This window comes from Crotalus tigris, unplaced genomic scaffold, assembly GCF_016545835.1.
Source record: "Crotalus tigris isolate CLP2741 ecotype Arizona unplaced genomic scaffold, ASM1654583v1 scf7180000020497.760770, whole genome shotgun sequence".
Lineage (NCBI taxonomy): Eukaryota > Metazoa > Chordata > Lepidosauria > Squamata > Viperidae > Crotalus > Crotalus tigris.
The window spans coordinates 481842-503178 of record NW_024098046.1 but is presented as its reverse complement, the minus strand read 5'-3'; the positions used below and the strand labels follow the sequence as shown (position 1 = coordinate 503178).

Genomic DNA, 21337 nt, shown 5'->3' with positions numbered 1-21337 from the left:
CCCGGGGGGGGGGCACGTTGCAGGAGGAGGAGGAAGAGGAAGGGGGGGGGGATGCGCTGTTCCTAGGTGGGAGCAAGGGTGCAGAAGGGGGGAGGAGGGGGGGAGGAAGGGGAGCAGGGGTGGCAGGACTGTTCCGGGGGAGGGGGGGAAGAAAGGAGGAGGAAGGAGGGGCTGGGCTCTTCCTGGGGGGGCAACAAGGTTGCAGGAGGGGGAGGGCACGGGGGTAGGGGTGGGCTGTTCCTGGGGGGGGAGCAAGGGTGCAAAAGGAGGAGGAAGGGGTGTGGGGGCTGGGCAGTTCCCGGGGGGGGGGGGGCACGTATGCAGGAGGAGGAGGAAGAGGAAGGGGGGGGGATGCGGTGTTCCTAGGTGGGAGCAAGGGGCAGAAGGGGAGGAAGGGGGGGAGGAAGGGAGAGCAGGGTGGCAGGGACTGTTCGGGGGAGGGGGGAAGAAAGGAGGAGGAATGGGGCTGGGCTCTTCCTGGGGGGCAACCACGGTTGCAGGAGGGGAGGGCACGGGGGTAGGGGTGGATGTTCCTGGGGGTCGGGGAGCAAGGGTGCAAAAGGAGGAGGAAAGGGGTGTGGGGGCTGGGGAGTTCGGGGGGGCACCGTTGCCAGGAGGAGGAGGAAGAGGGGGGCTGCGCTGTTCCTAGGTGGGAGCAAGGGTGCAGAAGGGGGGGGGAGGAAGGGGAGCAGGGGTGGCAGGACTGTTCCGGGGGAGGGGGAAGAAAGGCGGAGGAAGGAGGGGCTGGGCTGTTCCTGGGGGGGCAACAAGGTTGCAGGAGGGGGAGGGCACGGGGGTAGGGGTGGGCTGTTCCTGGGGGGGAGCAAGGGTGCAAAAGGAGGAGGAGGAGGAACGGGTGTGGGGGCTGGGCAGTTCCCGGGGGGGGGCACGTTGCAGGAGGAGGAGGAAGAGGAAGGGGGGGGCTGCGCTGTTCCTAGGTGGGAGCAAGGGTGCAGAAGGGGGGAGGAGGGGGGGAGGAAGGGGAGCAGGGTGGCAGGACTGTTCCGGGGGAGGGGGGGAAGAAAGGCGGAGGAAGGAGGGGCTGGGCTCTTCCTGGGGGGGCAACAAGGTTGCAGGAGGGGGAGGGCACGGGGGTAGGGGTGGGCTGTTCCTGGGGGGGAGCAAGGGTGCAAAAGGAGGAGGAGGAGGAACGGGTGTGGGGGCTGGGCAGTTCCCGGGGGGGGGCACGTTGCAGGAGGAGGAGGAAGAGGAAGGGGGGGGCTGCGCTGTTCCTAGGTGGGAGCAAGGGTGCAGAAGGGGGGGAGGGGGGGAGGAAGGGGAGCAGGGGTGGCAGGACTGTTCCGGGGGGGGGGGAAGAAAGGCACAGGAGAAGGAGGAGGAAGAGACCGGGGGGGGGGGTTGCTGGGCTGTTTCTGGGAGGGGGTAGAGGAAGGGTGCAGGAGGAGGAGGAAGTGGCACGGGGTGGGGGGGGCTGGGCTGTTCCTGGGGGGGCAACAAGGTTGCAGGAGGGGGAGAGGAGGAGGAAGGGGTGGGGGGGGGGCTGGGCTGTTCCTGTGGGGGGGGCAAAGTTGCAGGCGGGGGAGGAGGAGAGAGGAGGAAGGGGGGGCTGGGCAGTTCCTAGATGGGAATAAGGGTGCAGGAGGGGGGGGAGGAAGGGGAACAGGGGTGGCAGGACTGTTGGGGGGGGAAGAAAGGCGGAGGAAGGGGGGGCTGGGCTGTTCCTGGGGGGGCAACAAGGTTGCAGGAGGGGGGGAGGAGGAAGGGCACAGGGCTGGGGCTGGGCTGTTCCTGGGGGGGAGCAAGGGTGCAGAAGGAGGAGCAGGAGGTGGGGGGGCTGGGCTGTTCCTGGGGGGCAACAACTTTGCAGAAGGAGAGGGTGGGGGGGCTAGGCAATTCCTGGGGAGGCAACGTTGCAGGAGGGGGAGGAGGAGGAGGAGGAGGGGGCTGGGCTGTTCCTGGGGGGCAACAACATTGTAGGAGGAGGAGGAGGGGGTGGGGGGGCTGGGCTGTTCCTGGGGGGGGAGCAAGGGTGCAGAAGGAGAAGGAGGAAGGGGTGGGGGGGCTGGGCTGTTCCTGGGGGGCAACAAGGTTGCAGGATGGGGAGGAGGAGGAGGAGGATGAAGGGGTGGGGGGGCTGGGCTGTTCCTGGGGGGCCACAACATTGCAGGAGGAGGAAGTGGAAGGGCACGGGGTGGGGATGGGCTGTTCCTGGGGGGGCAACAAGACAACAGGGGTGGCAGGACTGTTGGGGGTGAAGAAGGGTGCAGAAGGAGGGAGGAGGAAGGGCTACGGGGGTGGGGGGAGGGAAAGGGGGGCTGTTCCTGGTGGGAGCAAGGGTGGAGAAAGGGTAATAGTAGTAGTAGAAGTAGGGTGCGGAGGGGGGGAGGATGGCCGGGGGGCATCGTTGGGGGAGCAGGAGGGAATTTGGGGCATAGGGGAACCCTGGGGGGGGGCGCAAGGGTCCAGAGGGGGAAAGTGGAAAAAAGGGGAGAAGAAGGGGGCCCCGGAGGTTTGGGGGAGCAGGGCCCTCCCTGGGGGGGGGACAAGGGTGCAAATGGGGAATGGAGGGAGGAGGAGGAAGAGGAGGGGGAGGTGGCCTGGGAGGACAACGGGGGGGGGGCAGCCATAGCAGGGCTCCTCCTGGGGGGGGAGGCGCAGGGGGTCCTGGCCCTCCCTAGAGGGCAGGTCTGCCAATGGGAAAGGGGGCAGGGGGAGCAGGGCCCCCCCTGGTGGGAGAAGGAAGGAATTTGGGGCACGGGGGGGGTGCAGGGCCCTTTCTGGGGGCCGAGTGTGCAAATGGGGAACGAAGGAAGATGGGGGGGCGAGAAGGGGCTGGGCCCTCTCAGCCAGCAGCCCCTCCCCCAAGGACTGCCTTTCTGAGCTGGGGGGAGGGAAGGCCCCCACCACAACGGGCATCCTCAGTTGTGGGTGCACGGCTGTGGGGGAGCCAACATTTCCCAGTCTGGATGCTCCTTTGCCAATTCTCCCCCCCCCCCAAAGCTGCCAGCTTTTGTGGGTTGTGGCCCAAGCCGACGTCAACAACGAACAACACACACGCATCCACGCCTGATTGGAAACCAGGGACGGCCAGCCTGGGTCACGCTGGTCCGAGCCGACGTGTCGTGACTTTTGGGGTGACGCACCCCCTAACTTGTCTTGAAAAGCAAGACTTCCAAAATGAGTTACAATAGATCCGCAGAGTGGGAAGGGACCTCAGAGATCATCTAGTCCAACCCCCTGCTCAAGCAGGAAACCCTAGGCCAGGGCTTTTCAAACTTTTCACTCATGGTACCACTTTTAGGATATGGCAACATCCGAGGACTGCCCGTCGCCTAGCAAGGGGTCAAAAGCTTGATGACCAAAAAAAAAAAAAGGGAAAAAAGTGATAAAGTACAGGTAGTCCTCGACTACAACAGTTTGCTTAGTGACTGTTCGAAGTGACAATGGCACTGAAAAAAGTGCCCCCCAAGCCACAGCTGAGCAAGACACCTGCCTGCCCTCCTGGCCGCGCTCTTCCTCCTGTCCGAGGTTTTCATTGTTGTGAGCATTTCTGTTGAGGATTGGCAGCGGAGGTGGGGTGGGGGGGGGTGTTTGGTTTTTATTCCCCCCCCCCGTCTGGTGGGTGGTTGCAGCAGGTTTTGGTCACTTCCCATGACCCTGGGAGACTGTGACCGTCATAAATATGAATCGGTTGCCCAGCCTCTGAATGTAAATCACAAGACCCTGGAGAGGCTGCAACATCCCAGCTGATCGGCGCTTCTTCTGGGCTCAGCAGAAGCGCCAGGATCAGCGCTGAGCTCCAGCTGGAGCCTGGTGCTGATCCTGGCGCTTCCACTGAGCCCTAACAACCCCGAAGCGACGATCAGCTGGAAAGCGGCACTGATCCTGGCGCTTCCGCTGAGCCCTGACAGCCCTGCAGCTCCAGCCGTCTCTCGCTCAGGCTTGTGCGGTGCTGCCAGTGGTTCAGCTCATTCCCCTCCCCCGCTACCCCTTTTCTAGGATAGTTGCTTATCACCTGCCAGGTGCCAATGTGCCACAGGTGGTACCCGTACCACTGGTTGAAAAGCCCTGCTCTACGTCATTTCAGAGAAACAGCTGTCCAGTCTTTTCTTTAAAAACCTGTAGTGTTGGGAGTACCCACAACTTCTGGAGGCAAGGAGTTCCACTGGTTAATTTTTTTCCAAATGTGAGGAAATTTCTTCTTAGCTCTGGGTTGCTTTTCTCCTTGATGAGTTTCCATCCCTTGTTTCTTGACTTTGCCTTCAGGCGCTTTTGAAAATAAGTTGACCCCCTCCTCTTCTTTGGGGCAGCCCCTCAAACACTGGAAGACTGCTATCGTGTGTCCCCCTGGTCATTCTCTTCATCAGATTAATAATAATAATAATAATAATAATAATAATAATAATAATATAATGATAACAAAATACAAAGACCTACAAATAGAAATAGAAAGACTGTGGCAAAAGCAAGCAAGGGTAGTACCAATAGTCATAGGCACCTTGGGTGCAATCCCAAAACAACTGGAGCACCACTTGAACACCATTGGCATTGACAAATTCGCTATTAGTCAATTGCAAAAGGCGGCCTTATTAGGAACTGCTTCCATCCTGCGACGATACCTGTAGTATCATCAAACATCCACATCTGCCTATCCCAGGTCCTGGGTAAGGACTCGAGAGGTAGACAAAATGCCAAATCCAGTCTGAACATCTGGCCAACTGTGCAATGATCGATAATAATAATAATAATAAAAAACAATAATAAAGTTGGAAGGGACCTTGGAGGTCATCTAGTCCAACCCCCTGCTCAGGCAGGAAACCCTATCCCATTTCGGACAAATGGCTGTCCAGTCTCTTCTTAAAAACTTCCAGTGTTGGAGCATTTACTGCTTCTGGAGGCAGGTTGTTCCACTGGTTAATTGTTCTGACTGTCAGGAAGTTTCTCCTTAGTTCTAGGTTGCTTCTCTCCTTGATGGGTTTCCATCCGTTGCTTCTGGTCCTGCCTTCAGGCGCTTTAGAGAATAGCTTGGCTCCTTCTTCTTTGGGGCAGCCCCTGAGATACTGGAAGGCTGCTATCCTGTCCCCCCACGTCCTTCTCTTCGTTAAACTAGACAAGGATTTTCCCTCCCTGAGGTTTCATTTCTTATCATCCTTCCACTTTTTTTGACACTTAGCAACACACACTTTCAATATTTTAAAGTTAACAAAGGGACACGTTTAACGGCAGCTTTGGTGATTTGCGCTCCTCCCAAGGGCGCTAAAGTGAACAACACACAATCACAGCCTATACAGGCAAGTCCTCGACTTAACGACCACAGCGGAGCCGAAGACTTCAAATTGTTAAGTGAGACATTTTGTGAACTGGGTCTCGCCACATATTACGGCATTTCTTGGCCACGGTCGTTAAAGAGAATCGCGGCACTTGTTAAGTGAGTAACCCGGTCGTTAAGTGAAACTGGCCTCCCAGTTGATTTGGCTTGCCTGAAATGGGATAAGGTTTCCTTCCTGAGCAGGGGGTTGGACTAGATGACCTCCAAGGTCCCTTCCGAGTCTGTTATTCTTTTTTTCTTTCCTTCCTCCCTTCCTTCCTTCCTTCCTCCCTCCCTTCTCCAACACTGGAAGTTTTTAAGAAGAAACCGGACAGCCATTTGTCTGAAACAGTATAAGGTTTCCTGCCTGAGCAGGGGGTTAGACTAGATGACCTCCAAGGTCCCTTCCAACTCTTGTTATTCTGTTTCATTATAAATGTTCCATCACTGGTGGGCTTTTTAAAGAAAAGGCTGGACAGCCATTTGTCTGAAATGGCACATCGGGACTTCTGTCTGAGCAGGGGGTTGGACTAGATGACCTCCAAGGTCCCTTCCAACTCTTGTTAGTCTAATTCTAAACCTACAAAATATTCAGGGAGCTGAGAATCAGCAAGAGTGTTAAACAGGCGCCCGACCGGACCGTTCACATTTTAACCGAGTCCATAAAATCCCCGGAATTAACAGAATTTTTCCTGGTTTCAGCCCAGATTTCAGAATGCTGACCAGCTGGTTGAGTTCCTCTGACACACACAAACACACACCCCAGAGGCTGCAACTAAACAGGCTTAGCCCATGCTGAGAATACATTTTCAGTGGATCCCGGGTTGTGTGAGTACTACAACTCCCATCTGGTTGAAAACCTTCCCTGGCTTCCAGGAGGGGATGGTGTGGGTAGGGAAAAATAAAAAATATTACAACCCTCCCGTCTTCTTTTAATGGCAAACCTTCCTTTCCACGATCCCAATTACAGGGTTATTAGCATCCCTGTAATTATGAATATAATAATATAACGAGCGCTCGGGTGATGGGAGCAGTTTTGGAAGGGCCCTCCGGGGTCATCTAGTCCAACCCGCCCGTGTCAGTGCCAAAAGCCAAATTCTCACAACCCTCTCGGGCGTTGTCGCTTTTCTGCAAGGTCACATTCTGCAAAAAAAAAAAAAAAAGAGCCTCGGTCGTTTGATGCATTTGCAGGCAGTCCTCGGCTTACGACCGTCCGTTTAGCGACAGATCGAAGTTACGATGTCACTGGAAAAAAAAGTGTCTTAGGACCATTTTCCCACAACTGTCAAGGGCTACCCATATAGTCACCTTAGATAAAGGAGCTTTCATGTGTGTGTGTGGGGGGGAAATTACATTTTTTAAAATATATATATAATTAAAATAAAAATTAAAATCATTACCTAATTAAAAGAAAGGTTGGAACAGTCGCGCAGACGTATCTATTTCTTCCATAAATAAATTGCATTAACGCCTGGAGATAGAACTGCGAAAAGTTCTTAAGAAGAGACTGGACAGCCATTTGTCTGAAATGGTACAGGGTTTCCTGCCTGAGCAGGGGGTTGGACTAGATGATCTCCAAGGCCCCTTCCGACTTTATTTTATTATTATTATTATTAGCAACCTGCCTCCAGAAGCGGTGAATGCTCCAACACTGGAAGTTCTTAAGAAGAGACTGGATAGCCATTTGTCTGAAATGGTCTAGGGTCTCCTGCCTGAGCAGGGGGTTGGACTAGATGACCTCCAAGGTCCCTTCCCTCTGTGCTCCGATTGAGCACAAGCAACTGTTTCCTTCCCCCCCCCATCATTTGTTTTATTTTTTTTTATTAGTGATGTGAGACGCTGTCCTCGCTGCCAAGAATAAACCGACAATTGTTACTTTTGCTCCTTTGGATCGAAGTCCACCGCGAGAAAACAAAATGTTTCGACTGGGAGATTACATGTTTCACGCGGAAGAAAAGGGAAATTTGCACTTGGTGTGTGTGTGTGTGTGTGTGTGTGTGTGTGAGTGTGTGAAAGGAATAAATAGTCTGTTTTCGTCTGGGTCTGATGAAACAGCTATATGGATCTTTGGCTGGTGTGCTTTAGGGGCTCCGTCGTTCTTGTGAAATGGCCTCAGTTGGGCTTCTCTGTCTAGCCGTGATTCTGTAATATCAATCGGAATAGAGCTGGAAGGGAGCTTGGAGGTCCTCTAGCCCAACCCCCTGCTCAGACAGGAAACCCTGTACCATTTCAGACAAAGGGCTGTCCAGTCTCTTCTTAAAAACTTCCAGCGTTGGAGCATTCACTGCTTCTGGAGGCAGGTTATTAATAATAATAATAATAATAATAATAATAATAATAATAATAATAATAATAATAATAATAATAAAGTCGGAAGGGAGCTTGGAGGTCATCTAGCACAACCCCCTGCTCAGGCAAGAAACCCTGTACCATTTCAGACAAATGGCTGTCCAGTCTCTTCTTAAAAATCTCAAGTGATGGAGCACCCACGATTTCTGGTGGCAAGCTGTTCCACTGGTTAATTGTCCTCCCTCTCAGGAAGTTTCTCCTTAATTCCAGGTTGCTTCTCTCCTTGATCAGTTTCCAACCATTGTTTCTCATCCTGCCCTCTGGTGCTTTGGTGAATAATGTGACCCCCTCCTCTTTGTGGCAACCCCCCAAATACCAGAATACTGCTATCCTGTCCCCCCTATTTCTTCTTTTCTTCAGACTGGCCAGACCCAAGTCCCGCAGCCGTTCTTCATACGTTTTAGTCTCCAGGCTTTTGATCATCTTAGTTGCTCTTCTCTGAACTTTTCCCAAACTCTCAACATCTTTTTTGTGGTGTTGTGACCAAAATTGGATGCTTTATTCCAGGTGTGGCCTCACTGTTCCTCGCAGTTATGACAGTCAGCAGCTCCACAGTCAGGTAATCAAAATTTAGGCAGAGGTGGCAGCCCCCAGCCTCAACTTCAGAGGCAGCAACCCCCAGACTCAATTTCACAGGTAGCACCCCCAGCCTCAATTTCAAAGGGAGCAGCCCCCAGCCTCAGTTTCAGAAGGAGCAACCCCCAGCCTCAATTTCAAAGGGAGCACCCCCTACCCTCAATTTTAGAGGGCGCAAGCCGCAGCCTCAATTTCACAGGCAAAAACTCCCAGCCTCAATTTCAGAGGGAGCAACCCCCAGCCTCAATTTCATAGACAGAACCCCCAGCCTCAATTTCACAGGCAAAAACCCCCAGCCTCAATTTCAGAGGGAGCAACCCCCAGCCTCAATTTTAGAGGGCGCAAGCCCCAGCCTCAATTTCACAGGCAGAAACCCCCAGCCTCAATTTCAGAGGTAGCACCCCTACCCTCAATTTCAGAGGGAGCAACCCCCAGCCTCAATTTCAGAGGCAGTAATCCCTACCCTCAATTTTAGAGGCAGAAACCCCCAGCCTCAATTTCACAGGCAGAAACCCCCAGCCTCAATTTCACAGGCAGAAACCCCCAGCCGCAATTTCACAGGCAGAAACCCCCAGCCGCAATTTCACAGGCAGAAACCCCCAGCCGCAATTTCACAGGCAGAAACCCCCAGCCTCAATTTCACAGGCAGAAACCCCCAGCCGCAATTTCACAGGCAGAAACCCCCAGCCGCAATTTCACAGGCAAAAACCCCCAGCCTCAATTTCACAGGCAGAAACCCCCAGCCGCAATTTCACAGGCAGAAACCCCCAGCCTCAATTTCACAGGCAGAAACCCCCAGCCGCAATTTCACAGGCAGAAACCCCCAGCCTCAATTTCACAGGCAAAAACCCCCAGCCTCAATTTCACAGGCAAAAACCCCCAGCCGCAATTTCACAGGCAGAAACCCCCAGCCTCAATTTCACAGGCAAAAACCCCCAGCCGCAATTTCATAGGCAGCAAGTGGCTGCCTACCCTCTGCCAGAAGCTCCGGAGCTGGGGACCACCCCACATGAGGAGAGGAGGGGGTCAGAACAGGCAAACAGCTCCACATCTGGAATCCAAAAACTCAGGAATGTCCCTCTGGCATTTCCGTGCTCTCCCTTGACCCCCCCCCCCCAAGGACCCCGATGCAGGGCAAGAAAGGAAACAGTTCCTAATTTATGATTCCACGTGCATCACCCAGCCTCAGCCCCCTCCCCACAGCCCCCTCCTCACAGCCTGGAACACATCAAGGAAGATGGGGGGGGAGTCTGGCTGAGCCCCCCCCCCCAGCACAGCAACCTGGGCGTCTCCTTTGATGTGGCAGATTGCAAGAAACAGATCCAGCCCCGGACCCCCGACCTTTGGGAAACCGGATGCCCTCCCCAGCTACTCTTCAAAACGATTTTGGCCTTGGTTGGGGGCTTAATGGGGGAGGGGCTTCCCATTTTAGGCTAATTAAACTAGAACTGAAGCCCTGGAGCACAGTTGTATTTCAATCTCTCAGGGGCTGCCCCAAAGAAGAGGGAGTCAAGCTATTCTCCAAAGCCCCTGAAGGCAGGACAAGAAGCAACAGATGGAAACTAACCAAGGAGAGAAGCAACCTAGAACTAAGGAGAAACTTCCTGACAGTGAGAACAATTAACCAGTGGAACAACCTGCCTCCAGAAGCGGTGAATGCTCCAACACTGGAAGTTTTTAAGAAGAGACTGGACAGCCATTTGGTCTGAAATGGTATGGGGTTTCCTGCCTGAGCAGGGGGTTGGACTCGATGACCTCCAAGGCCCCTTCCGACTTTATTATTATTATTATTAACAACCTGCCTCCAGAAGCGGTGAATGCTCCCAACACTGGAAGTTTTTAAGAAGAGACTGGACAGCCGTTTGTTTGAAACGGTCTAGGGTTTCTTGCCTGAGCAGGGGTTGGACTAGATGACCTCCAAGGTCCCTTCCGAGCCTGTCATTCTGTTAAGGCTAAAGGATATGAAGAATGGTTGCTGGAACTGGGTATGCCTGGTAAAGTTTAATGAAAAGGAGGGCGAGGGGTGATAGGATAACAGTCTTCCAATATTGCAGCGGCTGTCCCAAGGCAGAGGGGGTCCACCAACCTATTTTCCAGAGCACCTGAAGGCAGGACAGCTGTATTTCAATCTCTCAGGGGCTGCCCCAAAGAAGAGGGAGTCAAGCTATTCTCCAGAGCGCCTGAAGGCAGGACAAGAAGCAACGGATGCAGACTAATCAAGGAGAGAAACAACCTAGAACTAAGGAGAAACTTCCTGACAGTGAGAACAATTATCCAGTGCAGTGGTTCTTAACCTGGGCGATATTGCACCCCAGGGGGCAATTTCATTTTTCAGGAGGGCAATGGAATGAAAAGGGGCGACGCGGGGGCAAAGGAACGAAAAGGGGGCGATATGGGGGCGATGGAGCGAGAAGTTTTGGGGACACTCTTGAGACTTTTTCGTACAGTGAATCGCTGTATATCTGTCGTACAAAAACATCAGATCGCTGGCTATTAGTGGACTGAATTGTGTTTTCAAATGTTCCTCCAGCTAGCTTCAGTACAGAACGCCGTACATATGTGAAGACGCATCGCTTACCTTCATGCGCGTTGCGCAGCAGCCTCTACCCTTTTTATATTTCTTTTTGCGTCTTAAATTTCACTTGTAATTCAATCATTAAATGTTACTGTTTTTCTTTTCGGGCATTTCACTTTCTTGCCATTGAATGTTGCTTTCCGTGGTCATTACATTTAAGTGTCTTGAATAAATAAGGTAATAATGAAATACATGTATCACGAAGTTTGGGAATCAAGTGACGGGCGGCACCAAATATTTTTCACACAGTTGGGATATGGGGGAAAGACTGGAAATAAATTATTTGCACCGATATGTCCAGATGACAATATTAAAGAAAACAAAAAAAAAAGGGTTTGCATAAATTGAAGAGTTATTTGTTATGTTGTGATTGAGAGGGGGGCGATGACAACTTATTTATTTATTTATTTATGAGACTTATATACCGCTTTAAGTGCAAGCACTCTCTAAGCGGTATACGCCAGTAAGCAATGTATATATATATATATATATATATATATATATATTTGTTTTCTGAGGTTTTCGCGGGTGTTTGTATGTAGGTCTTTGGTTGTTCGGGTTTTCTCCCGCGTAAAATTGGAGGTGTCTTGGCGACGTTTCGACGAAGTCCCATTCGTCATCTTCAGGCTGGTGTTTTCAGCTGAAAACACCAGCCTGAAGATGACGAATGGGACTTCGTCGAAACGTCGCCAGACACCTCCAATTTTACGCGGGAGAAAACCCGAATAACCAAAGACCTACATATATATATATATATATATATATATATATATATATATATATATATATATTTGTTTTCTGAGGTTTTCGCGGGTATTTGTATATAGGTCTTTGGTTGTTCGGGTTTTCTCCCGCGTAAAATTGGAAGTGTCTTGGCAACGTTTCGACGAAGTCACATTCGTCATCTTCAGGCTGGTGTTTTTAGCTTCTTGCTTTGAGCAGCAATGTGTGGTTTAGCTGTTTCTTCCTTTTAACTGCCAGTGAGGGTATGAACTGATTGGATGGGAGCTTGGCTGTGTTCTGATTGGGTGGAGGTGTGTTCTGAATGGTTAGGGGCTTGGCTGTGCACTCCCCCAGCCAATCAGAGCACAGCCAAGCCCCTAACCATTCAGAACACACCTCCACCCAATCAGAACACAGCCAAGCTCCCATCCAATCAGTTCATACCCTCACTGGCAGTTAAAAGGAAGAAACAGCTAAAACCACACATTGCTGCTCAAAGCAAGAAGCTAAAAACACCAGCCTGAAGATGACGAATGTGACTTCGTCGAAACGTTGCCAAGACACTTCCAATTTTACGCGGGAGAAAACCCGAACAACCAAAGACCTATATATATATATATATATATATATATATATATATATATATATATATATATTTACATTGCCCCCAACAATCTGGGTCCTCATTTTACCTACCCCGGAAGGATGGAAGGCTGAGTCAACCTTGAGCCGGTGAGATTTGAACCGCTGACCTGCTGAACACAGTCAGCTAAAGTGGCCTGCAGTGCTGCACCCTAACTGCTGCGCCACCTCCGCTCTTCATTAACTTCCTCATTGGCTCAAGGGGGCGATTCGTTCAAAATGGGCGCAGAATTTTGGTGAACCAGTTCTACTGGATACCTGGGAAACTATTTGGGTGAGAAATGTTAAATTTACACAAGCACAGAATCTAAGGGAGAATTTTTATAAAATGTTTTATAGATGGCACCTTGATCCACAAAAAATGTCTTTTATGTACCCTGACTTACAGCCTAAATGTTGGATATGTGGTTGTTTGGATGCCACCTACTATCATATTTGGTGGTCGTGCAGAAATATAAAAGCTTTTTGGATTAAGATATGGTGGAATATTCAGAGAATCTTTAGAAGGAGGGTAAAATTTACTCCACAATTATTTTTGTTAGGTATAGTTACTGATTGTGATACAAAGGAGGTTATATTGGTGTTGAACTTGATTACAGCCGCAAGGCTGTTAGTAGGACAATATTGGAAGAAGGAATCTTTGCCTACTTTGCAGGAATGGTTTTTTAAAGTGTCTTATTTGGCGGAAATGGCAAAGATTTCGGCTTTCTTAAAAGAACAATCGCAAGAGAAATTTCTTGCTGTTTGGGATAAATGGATAAAGTTTATACAATTTAAATTGGATATAAAAAAATACCATTTAGCTTTTCTATAACTTTTATTTTTAGATATATATATATACATCTTAGTGTTATATTCTTTTTTCTCATATAATTTTTCTAACTTTTTTTTTAATTAAGCCTATATTCTGCTCTGGGAAGCTCCGGGGGGGGGAGGGAATGGGGGTTTGGGGGAGGGTTGGGGAAGGGTTGTTTTGCTTTGTTTTGTCTTGTTTTTTTTTAATGCTGTTTTTGTATTGTCATTTTTTTGTCTTTTTGTAAAAATTTATAAAAATTTTCAATTAAAAAAAAAAAAAGGTTAAGAACCACTGATCCAGTGGAATGGCTTGCCTTCGGACGTTGTGTGTCTCTCACCGCTGGAGGTGACTGGACAGCCCCCCCGTCTGAAATGCGATAGTGATTCCCACCTGAGCAGGGGGTCGGACTAGAAGACCTCCAAGGTCCCTTCCAACTGTTTGTCATTCTCTTATTCCTCATATTCCTCGATAATCACTGTGAAACGCCTGCAAAGCAACACCACCGCCAGGCTGGGCTGCAAGGAGGGGCCATCATCCAACACCCTCTTATTTCTAAATTAACTTTGGAGGGCAGAAAAGTGGCCAAAGGCGGCTCCATTTATGCCAGCGTAGACAGGACCGGCCACATACCAGGAGCCGCCTCGCCTCTCTGCTACATGCCCAGTGGGAAAATTTGACAGGTGACCCTTCCCCAAAGAGATTCAGGGAAGATTTCTGGTGGGGAAAAACTGCCAAGGTTGCACAGGAAGGGTGTGTGTGTGTGTGTGTGTTTTTGTAGATGAAGCTTGCAGGTTTTCATCCGGTTGTTTGGGGTTTTCAAAAAAATGTAAAGTTTTCCCCAGGATAAAAAGCAAAAAAGAGGTTTTTTTGCAAACGCCTTGGTTCATTTCCTGCCTGCTGCTGCCCCCTGGTGGTCACCCTTGGTAGAGTACAGGTAGTAGACCTTGCCTTCGGACCCACAGCTGAGCGGGAAATTTGAGGTCGCTAAGCGAGGCGTTCGCTAAGGGGGTTTCGCCCCATTGGACGACCTCCCTGGCCACAGCTGTCAGGGAATCAGTGCAGTTGTTAAGATACTAATACGGTTGTTAAGTGAATCCGGCTTCCCCCCCCCCCGCCCGTCAACTTGGTTTGTCGGAAGGTCGCAAAAGGGCATCACGTGACCCCGGGATGCTGTGACCGTCATAAATGTGAGTCACTTGCCAAGCTTCCGAATGTAAATCACGTGACCATCCCATTTCAGACAAGTGACTGTCCAGTCTCTTCATAAAAACCTACAGTGGTGAAGCACCCATGATTTCTGGTGGCAAGCTGTTCCACTGGTTAATTGTCCTCACTGTCAGGAGGTTTCTCCTTAGTTCCAGGTTGCTTCTCTCCTTGATCAGCTTCCAACCATTGCCCTCCTCCCTCTCTCCCTCCCTCCCTCCCTCCCTCCCTCCCTCCCTTCCTTCCTTCCTTCCTTCCTTCCTTCCTTCCTTCCTTCCTTCCTTCCATGGAATAATAAAATAACAGAGCTGGAAGGGACCTTGGAGGTCTTCTAGTCCAACTCCCTGCTCAGGCAGGAGATCCTATACCGTCCCAGACAGGTGAATGTCCAGTCCCTTCTTTAAAATCTCCAGCGACGGAGCGTGCACGAATTCTGGAGGCAAGCTGTTCCACTGGTTAATTGTCCTTACTCTCAGAAGTTTCTCCTTAATTCCAGGTTGCTTCTCTCCTTGATCAGTTTCCAACCATTGTTTCTCGTCCCGCCTTCAGGTGCTTTGGAGAATAGCTTGACCCCCTCTTCTTTGGGGCAGCCCCTGAGATACTGGAACACTGCTATCCTGTCCCCCCTGTTTCTTCTTTTCTTTAGACTAGCCAGACCCAAGTCCCGCAGCCTTTCTTCGTATGTTTTAGTCTCCGGGCTAAATAAATAAATAAAATCTTGTGGCCGTGAGTTCCACAACCCAACGACGCCCATGGGGATGCTTTCTTTAATCCGTTCTTCATTTCCTTTCAGCCTGCTTGATTGGGGAAATCACAGTTCTGGTGTTTTGAGAAAGGAGGGGGGGAAATAATCTCTCCCCAACCCCCTTGGGGCTACCTGTGATTTCATTCCCCTAATCAGGGTCCCCCCCTCTACTTTTCTCTAAACAAGAGTTTCAGATAATAATAATAATATAATAATAATAACAACAACAACATCCATATCTGCCTATCCCAGGTCCTGGGTAAGGACTCGATAAGTAGACAAAATGCCAAATCCAGTCTGAACATCTGGCTGACTGTGCGATGATCCATAATAATAATAGTAGTAATAGTAATAAAAGTTAGAAGGGACCTTGGAGGTCATTTAGTCCAGCCCCCTGCTCAGGCAGGAAACCCTACACCATTTCAACCTAGAACTAAGGAGAAACTTCCTGACAGTTAGAACAATTAACCAGTGGAACAATGTGCCTGAATGCTCCAACACTGGAAGTTTTTAAGAAGAGACTGGACAGCCATTTGTTCGAAAGGGTATAGGGTCTCCTGCCTGAGCAGGGGGTTGGACTAGATGAGGGGGTTGGACGGAGTGTGCACGAATTCTGGAGGCAGGCTGTTCCACTGGTTAATTGTCCTTACTCTCAGAAGTTTCTCCTTAATTCCATGGAATAATAAAATAACAGAGCTGGAAGGGACCTTGGAGGTCTTCTAGTCCAACTCCCTGCTCAGGCAGGAGATCCTATACCGTCCCTATACCGACCCTCCAAGGTCCCTTCCAACTTTATTATTATTATTATTATTATTATTATTATTATTATTATTATTATTATTATTATTATTATCATTATTATTAACGACAGTTTGTCCGGTGAAGTTACAACGGCACTGGAAAAAAAAAAGATTGATGGCCGTCCTTCACACTCAACATCCCGTGGTCATGTGATCCAAATTCGGATACTTAGCAACTGACTCATATTTACGACGGGCGCAGTGTCCCGCCGTCGTGCGATCCCCTTCGCCGGCAAGCCAAGTCAATGGGGAAGCCAGAGTCGCCTAACCACCCTCTTACTCATTTAAAACTGCAGCGTTTCGCTTAACGACTGCAGCAGGAAAGGTCGTAAGAGGGAGCAAAACTCACTCAACAATTTCTCGCTTAGCAACAGAAATCTGGGGCTCAATGGAGGACATAAGTTGAGGACTACCTGAAACAGAATAACCACAGGCCGGCAAAAAAAGAAAAAAAAAAGCAGTAGGAGCAACTCCTGATTTCCTGTCGGCTTCCCCAGTGACATTCCTTGTAATAAGCTGACAGGGAGCACTGGGTCAGCAGCTGACCTCAGCAGCACAGAAGCAGCCGTAGTAACTGCCAAATTTGAACCCCGTGGAAGTCACGGGTCCTGGATTTGGGTTGCATTCGGTAACTTAGCCTGTTTGAAGTCCATTCATTCAAAAAACTGTTGCTGTGCGATGCACCGTTTTACCCAATATATAAGGTTACAAACAAACAAATACAAGAGTTTTAGTAGTAATATAATTAAACCCCTTCCTGGCTCCTCAATATCTTTTCAACTAAGCAAGAACAGTATTTGAGATAAGATAACCTTTGTTGTCATTTTTCACCGTGAGCACACTGGCCCACATTAGATTAGAACAGAACAGAAAAATATAGAATATAGAATATAAAATATAGAATAGAATAGAATAGAATACAGAATATAAAATAGAATAGAAGAATGAATAGAATAGAAGAATGAATAGAATAGAAGAATATAGAATAGAATACAGAATATAGAATAGAATATAGAATATAGAATAGAATAGAATAATGAATAGAATAGAATAGAAAGTAGAATAGAAGAATGAATAAAATAGAATAATGAATTGAATAGAAAATAGAATAGAATAGAATAGAATAGAATAGAATAGAATAGAATAGAATAGAATAGAAGCTGGAAGGGATCTTAGAGGTCTTCTAGTCCAGCCCCCTGCTCAAGTAGGAGAACCTATATACCATTCATTACAAATGAAATTCTGTTGCCTGCTCTCGAAAGTATATATCTACCCAATCACATATTTAACAGACTATACTCATCACACACACACACACACACACACACACACACACACACACACACCACTGTCCATTCTGAATACATAGCAAAGAGAAGCTTCAGAGTTCAAAAGGTTAACACTGTATGCTTTTTTTTTGTTCCATTTTATGGAAAATTTGCACACAGGCATCTCCCCCAATGAGTACTCAGAAGTAAGCAAAGGCATAAACCAGGGGTAGGCAACCTTGGCTCTTTTATGACTCCTGGACTTCAACTCCCAGAATTCCTGAGCCAGCATGGGGGAACTATGGCTCCCTTCGTGATTCCTGGACTTCAACTCCCAGAATTCCTGAGCCAGCATGGGGGAACTATGGCCCCCTTCATGACTGGTGGACTTTAACTCCCAGAATTCCTCAGCCAGCAATGGGGGAACTCTGGCCCCTTCATGACTCGTGGACTTCAACTCCCAGAATTCCTGAGCCAGCATGGGGGAACTATGGCCCCCTTCATGACTCATGGATTCAACTCCCAGAATTCCTCAGCCAGCATGGGGGAACTATGGCCCCCTTCATGACTGGTGGACTTCAACTCCCAGAATTCCTGAGCCAGCGTGATTCAGCATGGAAACCTCTCCCTTTCCCCTCAGCGTGGCTGGCTCAGGAATTCTGGGAATTGAAATCCACAAGCCATAAACGAGCCAAGGTTGCCTATCCCTGGACTAGATGAAACAAAATAGGTCTTCTGTATGACTTCTCAGAAGTAAATCTCCCTCTTTGTGCACAAGTGAGCATGTCTAAGAGTTCAACTCTTTTGCTGAGAAGTGACACAATACCCTTGCCACACGACAATGCGAGACGCAACTTGCTTTCACTTCCTTCTTCATTTGTTTCCTGGGAGAAAACCAGACCCTCTGCAAGACCAACGTATACTCAGGAGATTTTTAGGAAGAAAGCCAGGTTGGTTTACAGGAGCAAAAGGTCAGAAAGGCCGTTTTTTTCCAATTCACACACTTTAGGAAAGTTGTAAAACTTCAGCTTTTTAATTTATTTATTTTTATTTAATTTATTTATTTTTTTTTACAAAACTATCAGGAACTCATGTTCGAGAACGAGAATAAGGTGAACAAAATGCAAAAACCAATATCGAAATAAAATTTGAACTCTACATCAGTCTATAGGGTTTCCTGCCTGAGCAGGGGGTTGGACTACATGACCTCCAAGGTCCCTTCCAACATTATTATTATTATTATTATTATTATTATTATTATTATTATTATTATTATTACCACTTCTTAATTTGCTGAGATTGAGAAACACAGATTTAAGCTTGATGAAGCCTGTTCCTCTCTCTTTAATAGAACCAATAATAAGATTTATAATTTTATAATTAATTAATTGTTTATAAATAACAATAACAACAACAACAACAACAACAACAATAATAATAATAATAATAATAATAATAATAATAATAATAATAAAGTTGGAAGGGACCTTGGAGGTCATCAAGTCCAACCCCCTGCTCAGGCAGGCAACCCTATACCATTTCGGACAAATGGCTGTCTTTTACATTCACAAGAATGATTCCCAGCGAGTTGAATTTGAGCAGTTTTAACATAAATGATCCAAGAAGCCGCTTCAGTTCTTTCACAGATAAATTTACCTGGGGCAAGCTCTTTTTAACAAGAGTCCCACTCTTTGTACCGAACGTTCAGCTTTTTTTAAAAAAACTTTTTATCCGCAGCCCCAACTTTTTTGATCCAGGAATGACAAATGCTAACCAGACTAGATTTCCTTGGAGAGTAGAGTAGAGTAGAGTAGAGTAGAGTAGGATAGGATAGGATAGGACAGAACAGAACAGAACAGAATAGAATGGAGAATAGAATAGGATAGGATAGGATAGGATAGGATAGGATAGGATAGGTTAGGATAGGATAGGATAGGATAGGATAGGATGGAATAGAAGAATAGAATAGAATAGAATAGAATAGAATAGAATAGAATAGAAAATATGGAATAGAAAGAATAGGATAGGATAGGATAGGATAGGATAGAATAGAAAATATGGAATAGAAAGAATAGAATAGAATAGAATAGAATAGAATAGAATAGAATAGAATAGAATAGAATAGAATAGAATAGAAAATATGGAACGGAAAGAATAGGATAGGATAGGATAGGGTAGGGTAGGATAGGATAGGATAGGATAGGATAGGATAGGATAGAAAATATGGAATAGAAAGAATAGAATAGAAAGAATAGAATAGAATAGAATAGAATAGAATAGAATAGAATAGAATAGAATAGAATAGAAAATATGGAATAGAAAGAATAGGATAGGATAGGATAGGATAGGATAGGATAGGATAGAATGGAATAGAAAATATGGAATAGAAAGAATAGAATAGAATAGAATAGAATAATAGAATAGAATAGAAAATATGGAATAGAAAGAATAGGATAGGATAGGATAGGATAGAATAGAATAGAATAGAATAGAATAGAATAGAATAGAATAGAATAGAATAGAATAGAAAATATGGAATAGAAAATAGAATAGAATAGAATAGATCAGAACAGAACAGAACAGAATAGAATAGAAAATATGGAATAGAATAGAATATAGAAAATAGAATAGAATAAAAAATAGAATAGAATAAAAAATAGAATAGAATAGAATAAAAAATAGAATAGAATAGAATAAAAAATAGAATAGAATAGAATGGAAAATATTCTATTATATCCTTCCTCCTCCTCCTCCTCTCCACAAACCACTTCCCTTCAAGCACTGATGATGTTCCCTAGCTGGGCCATGAAATGTCCGCAAGAAAACCACCAAGCTTAGAGAGCACCAAGGACCCCATAATCCTCCTCCTCCTCCTCCTCCCTTCTAGCACTGAGGATGCTGCCTAGTTGAGACCTGAAACGTCTGCAAGAGAACAACCAAACTCGGCGGATATCCGGGACCCCCCAGTTCAACCCTGATGTAAAAACGGGCCCTTCCAGGAGCACTAAGCCCAGCCCAGGCTCCAGGTACCCCTTTCCCGGAGTTCCCTTACCTGTGCTGGGTCTCAGGCGGTTCTCAGCCAGCTCCGCGATGGCCCCTGCGGTGATGGTCTTCTTCAGCCTGGAGCCTCCGGAGGTGGTGACAACTCCCGGCTTGGACAACATGTCTTCACTGCTGGCTCTCTTCAGCTGCAAGAGAGGAGACGATCAGAGGCCTTGCAGGGCGAGGGTGGTCCCGGTGGGGGAGGCTGGCCCCCCCTTCTTTTGCTGCCTAGTCCAAGGAAGGCAGACACTCCCCCCCACACACACACACCTGCCACTGGGACAAGCATGCCGGCCAACAACTTCCCAAAGGAGGTGGAACCCCTTCTATCAGCTGCCCTTTGCCTTCAGGTCAAGATTTTCAAAAGGGAGGAGGAAGGAAGAAAGGAAGGAAGGAAGGAAGGAAGGAAGGAAGGAAGGAGGGGGAGGAAGGAAGGAAGAAAGGAAGGAAGGAAGGAAGGAAGGAAGGAAGGAAGGAAGGAAGGAAGGAAAGAGGGAGGAAGAAAGGAAGGAAAGAGGGAGGGAGAAAGGAAGGAAGAAGGGAGGGAGGGAGGAAGGAAGGAAGGAGGGAGGGAAGGAGGGAGGGAGAAAGGAAAAGGGATGGGAGGGAGGGAGGATGGGAGAAAGGAAGGAAGAGAAAAAAGGGAGAAGAGGAAGAGTAGGAATAAAAATGAAGAAACAGGAGGAGGAAGAGGGGGAGGGGAGGAAAAGAAGGAAGGAAGGGAGAATAGGGGAAGGAAGGAAGGAGGGGAGGAAGGACTGAAGAGGGAGGGACTGAAGGAAGGAAGGAAGGAAGGAAGGAAGGAGGGAAGGAAGGAAGGAATGAAGGAGGGAGAAAGGAAGGAGGGAAGGAAGGAAGGAAGGAGGGAGAAAGGAAGGAAGGAGAAGGGAAGGAAGAAGGATAGGAAGGAAGGAAGGAGGAAGGAAGGAAGGAGGGAGGAGGAGGAAGGAAGGAAGGAAGAAGGAGAAAGGAAGGAGGGAAGGAAGGAAGGAAGGAGGCAGAAAGGAAGGAAGGAGGGAGAAAGGAAGGAAGGAGGGAGAAAGGACTGAAGAGGGAGGGACTGAAGGAAGGAAGGAAGGAAGGAAGGAAGGAAGGAAGGAGAAAGGAAGGAAGGAGGGAGAAAGGAAGGAAGGAAGGAAGGAAGGAGGGAGAAAGGAAGGAGGGAAGGAAGGAAGGAAGGAGGGAGAAAGGAAGGAAGAAGGAGGAAAGGAAGGAAGGAAGGAAGGGAAGGAAGGAAGGAGGGAGAAAGGAAGGAAGGAGGGAGAAAGGACTGAAGAGGGAGGGACTGAAGGAAGGAAGGAAGGAAGAAAGGAAGGAGGGAAGGAAGGAAGGAAGGAAGGAGGGAGAAA

General features: G+C 48.2%; 1 protein-coding gene across 4 annotated transcripts in view; it reads right to left on the bottom strand.

The window, feature by feature from the left end:
* Positions 1 to 21337, bottom strand: part of SPECC1 (sperm antigen with calponin homology and coiled-coil domains 1) — a 164463-nt gene that overhangs the window by 114568 nt on the left and 28558 nt on the right. For all 4 annotated transcript variants that reach the window (XM_039366939.1, XM_039366941.1, XM_039366942.1 and 1 more), the window contains exon 3: positions 19999 to 20134. In XM_039366939.1, coding sequence (XP_039222873.1) covers positions 19999 to 20134 — 136 coding nt within the window. The remainder of the gene's footprint in view (positions 1 to 19998; positions 20135 to 21337) is intronic.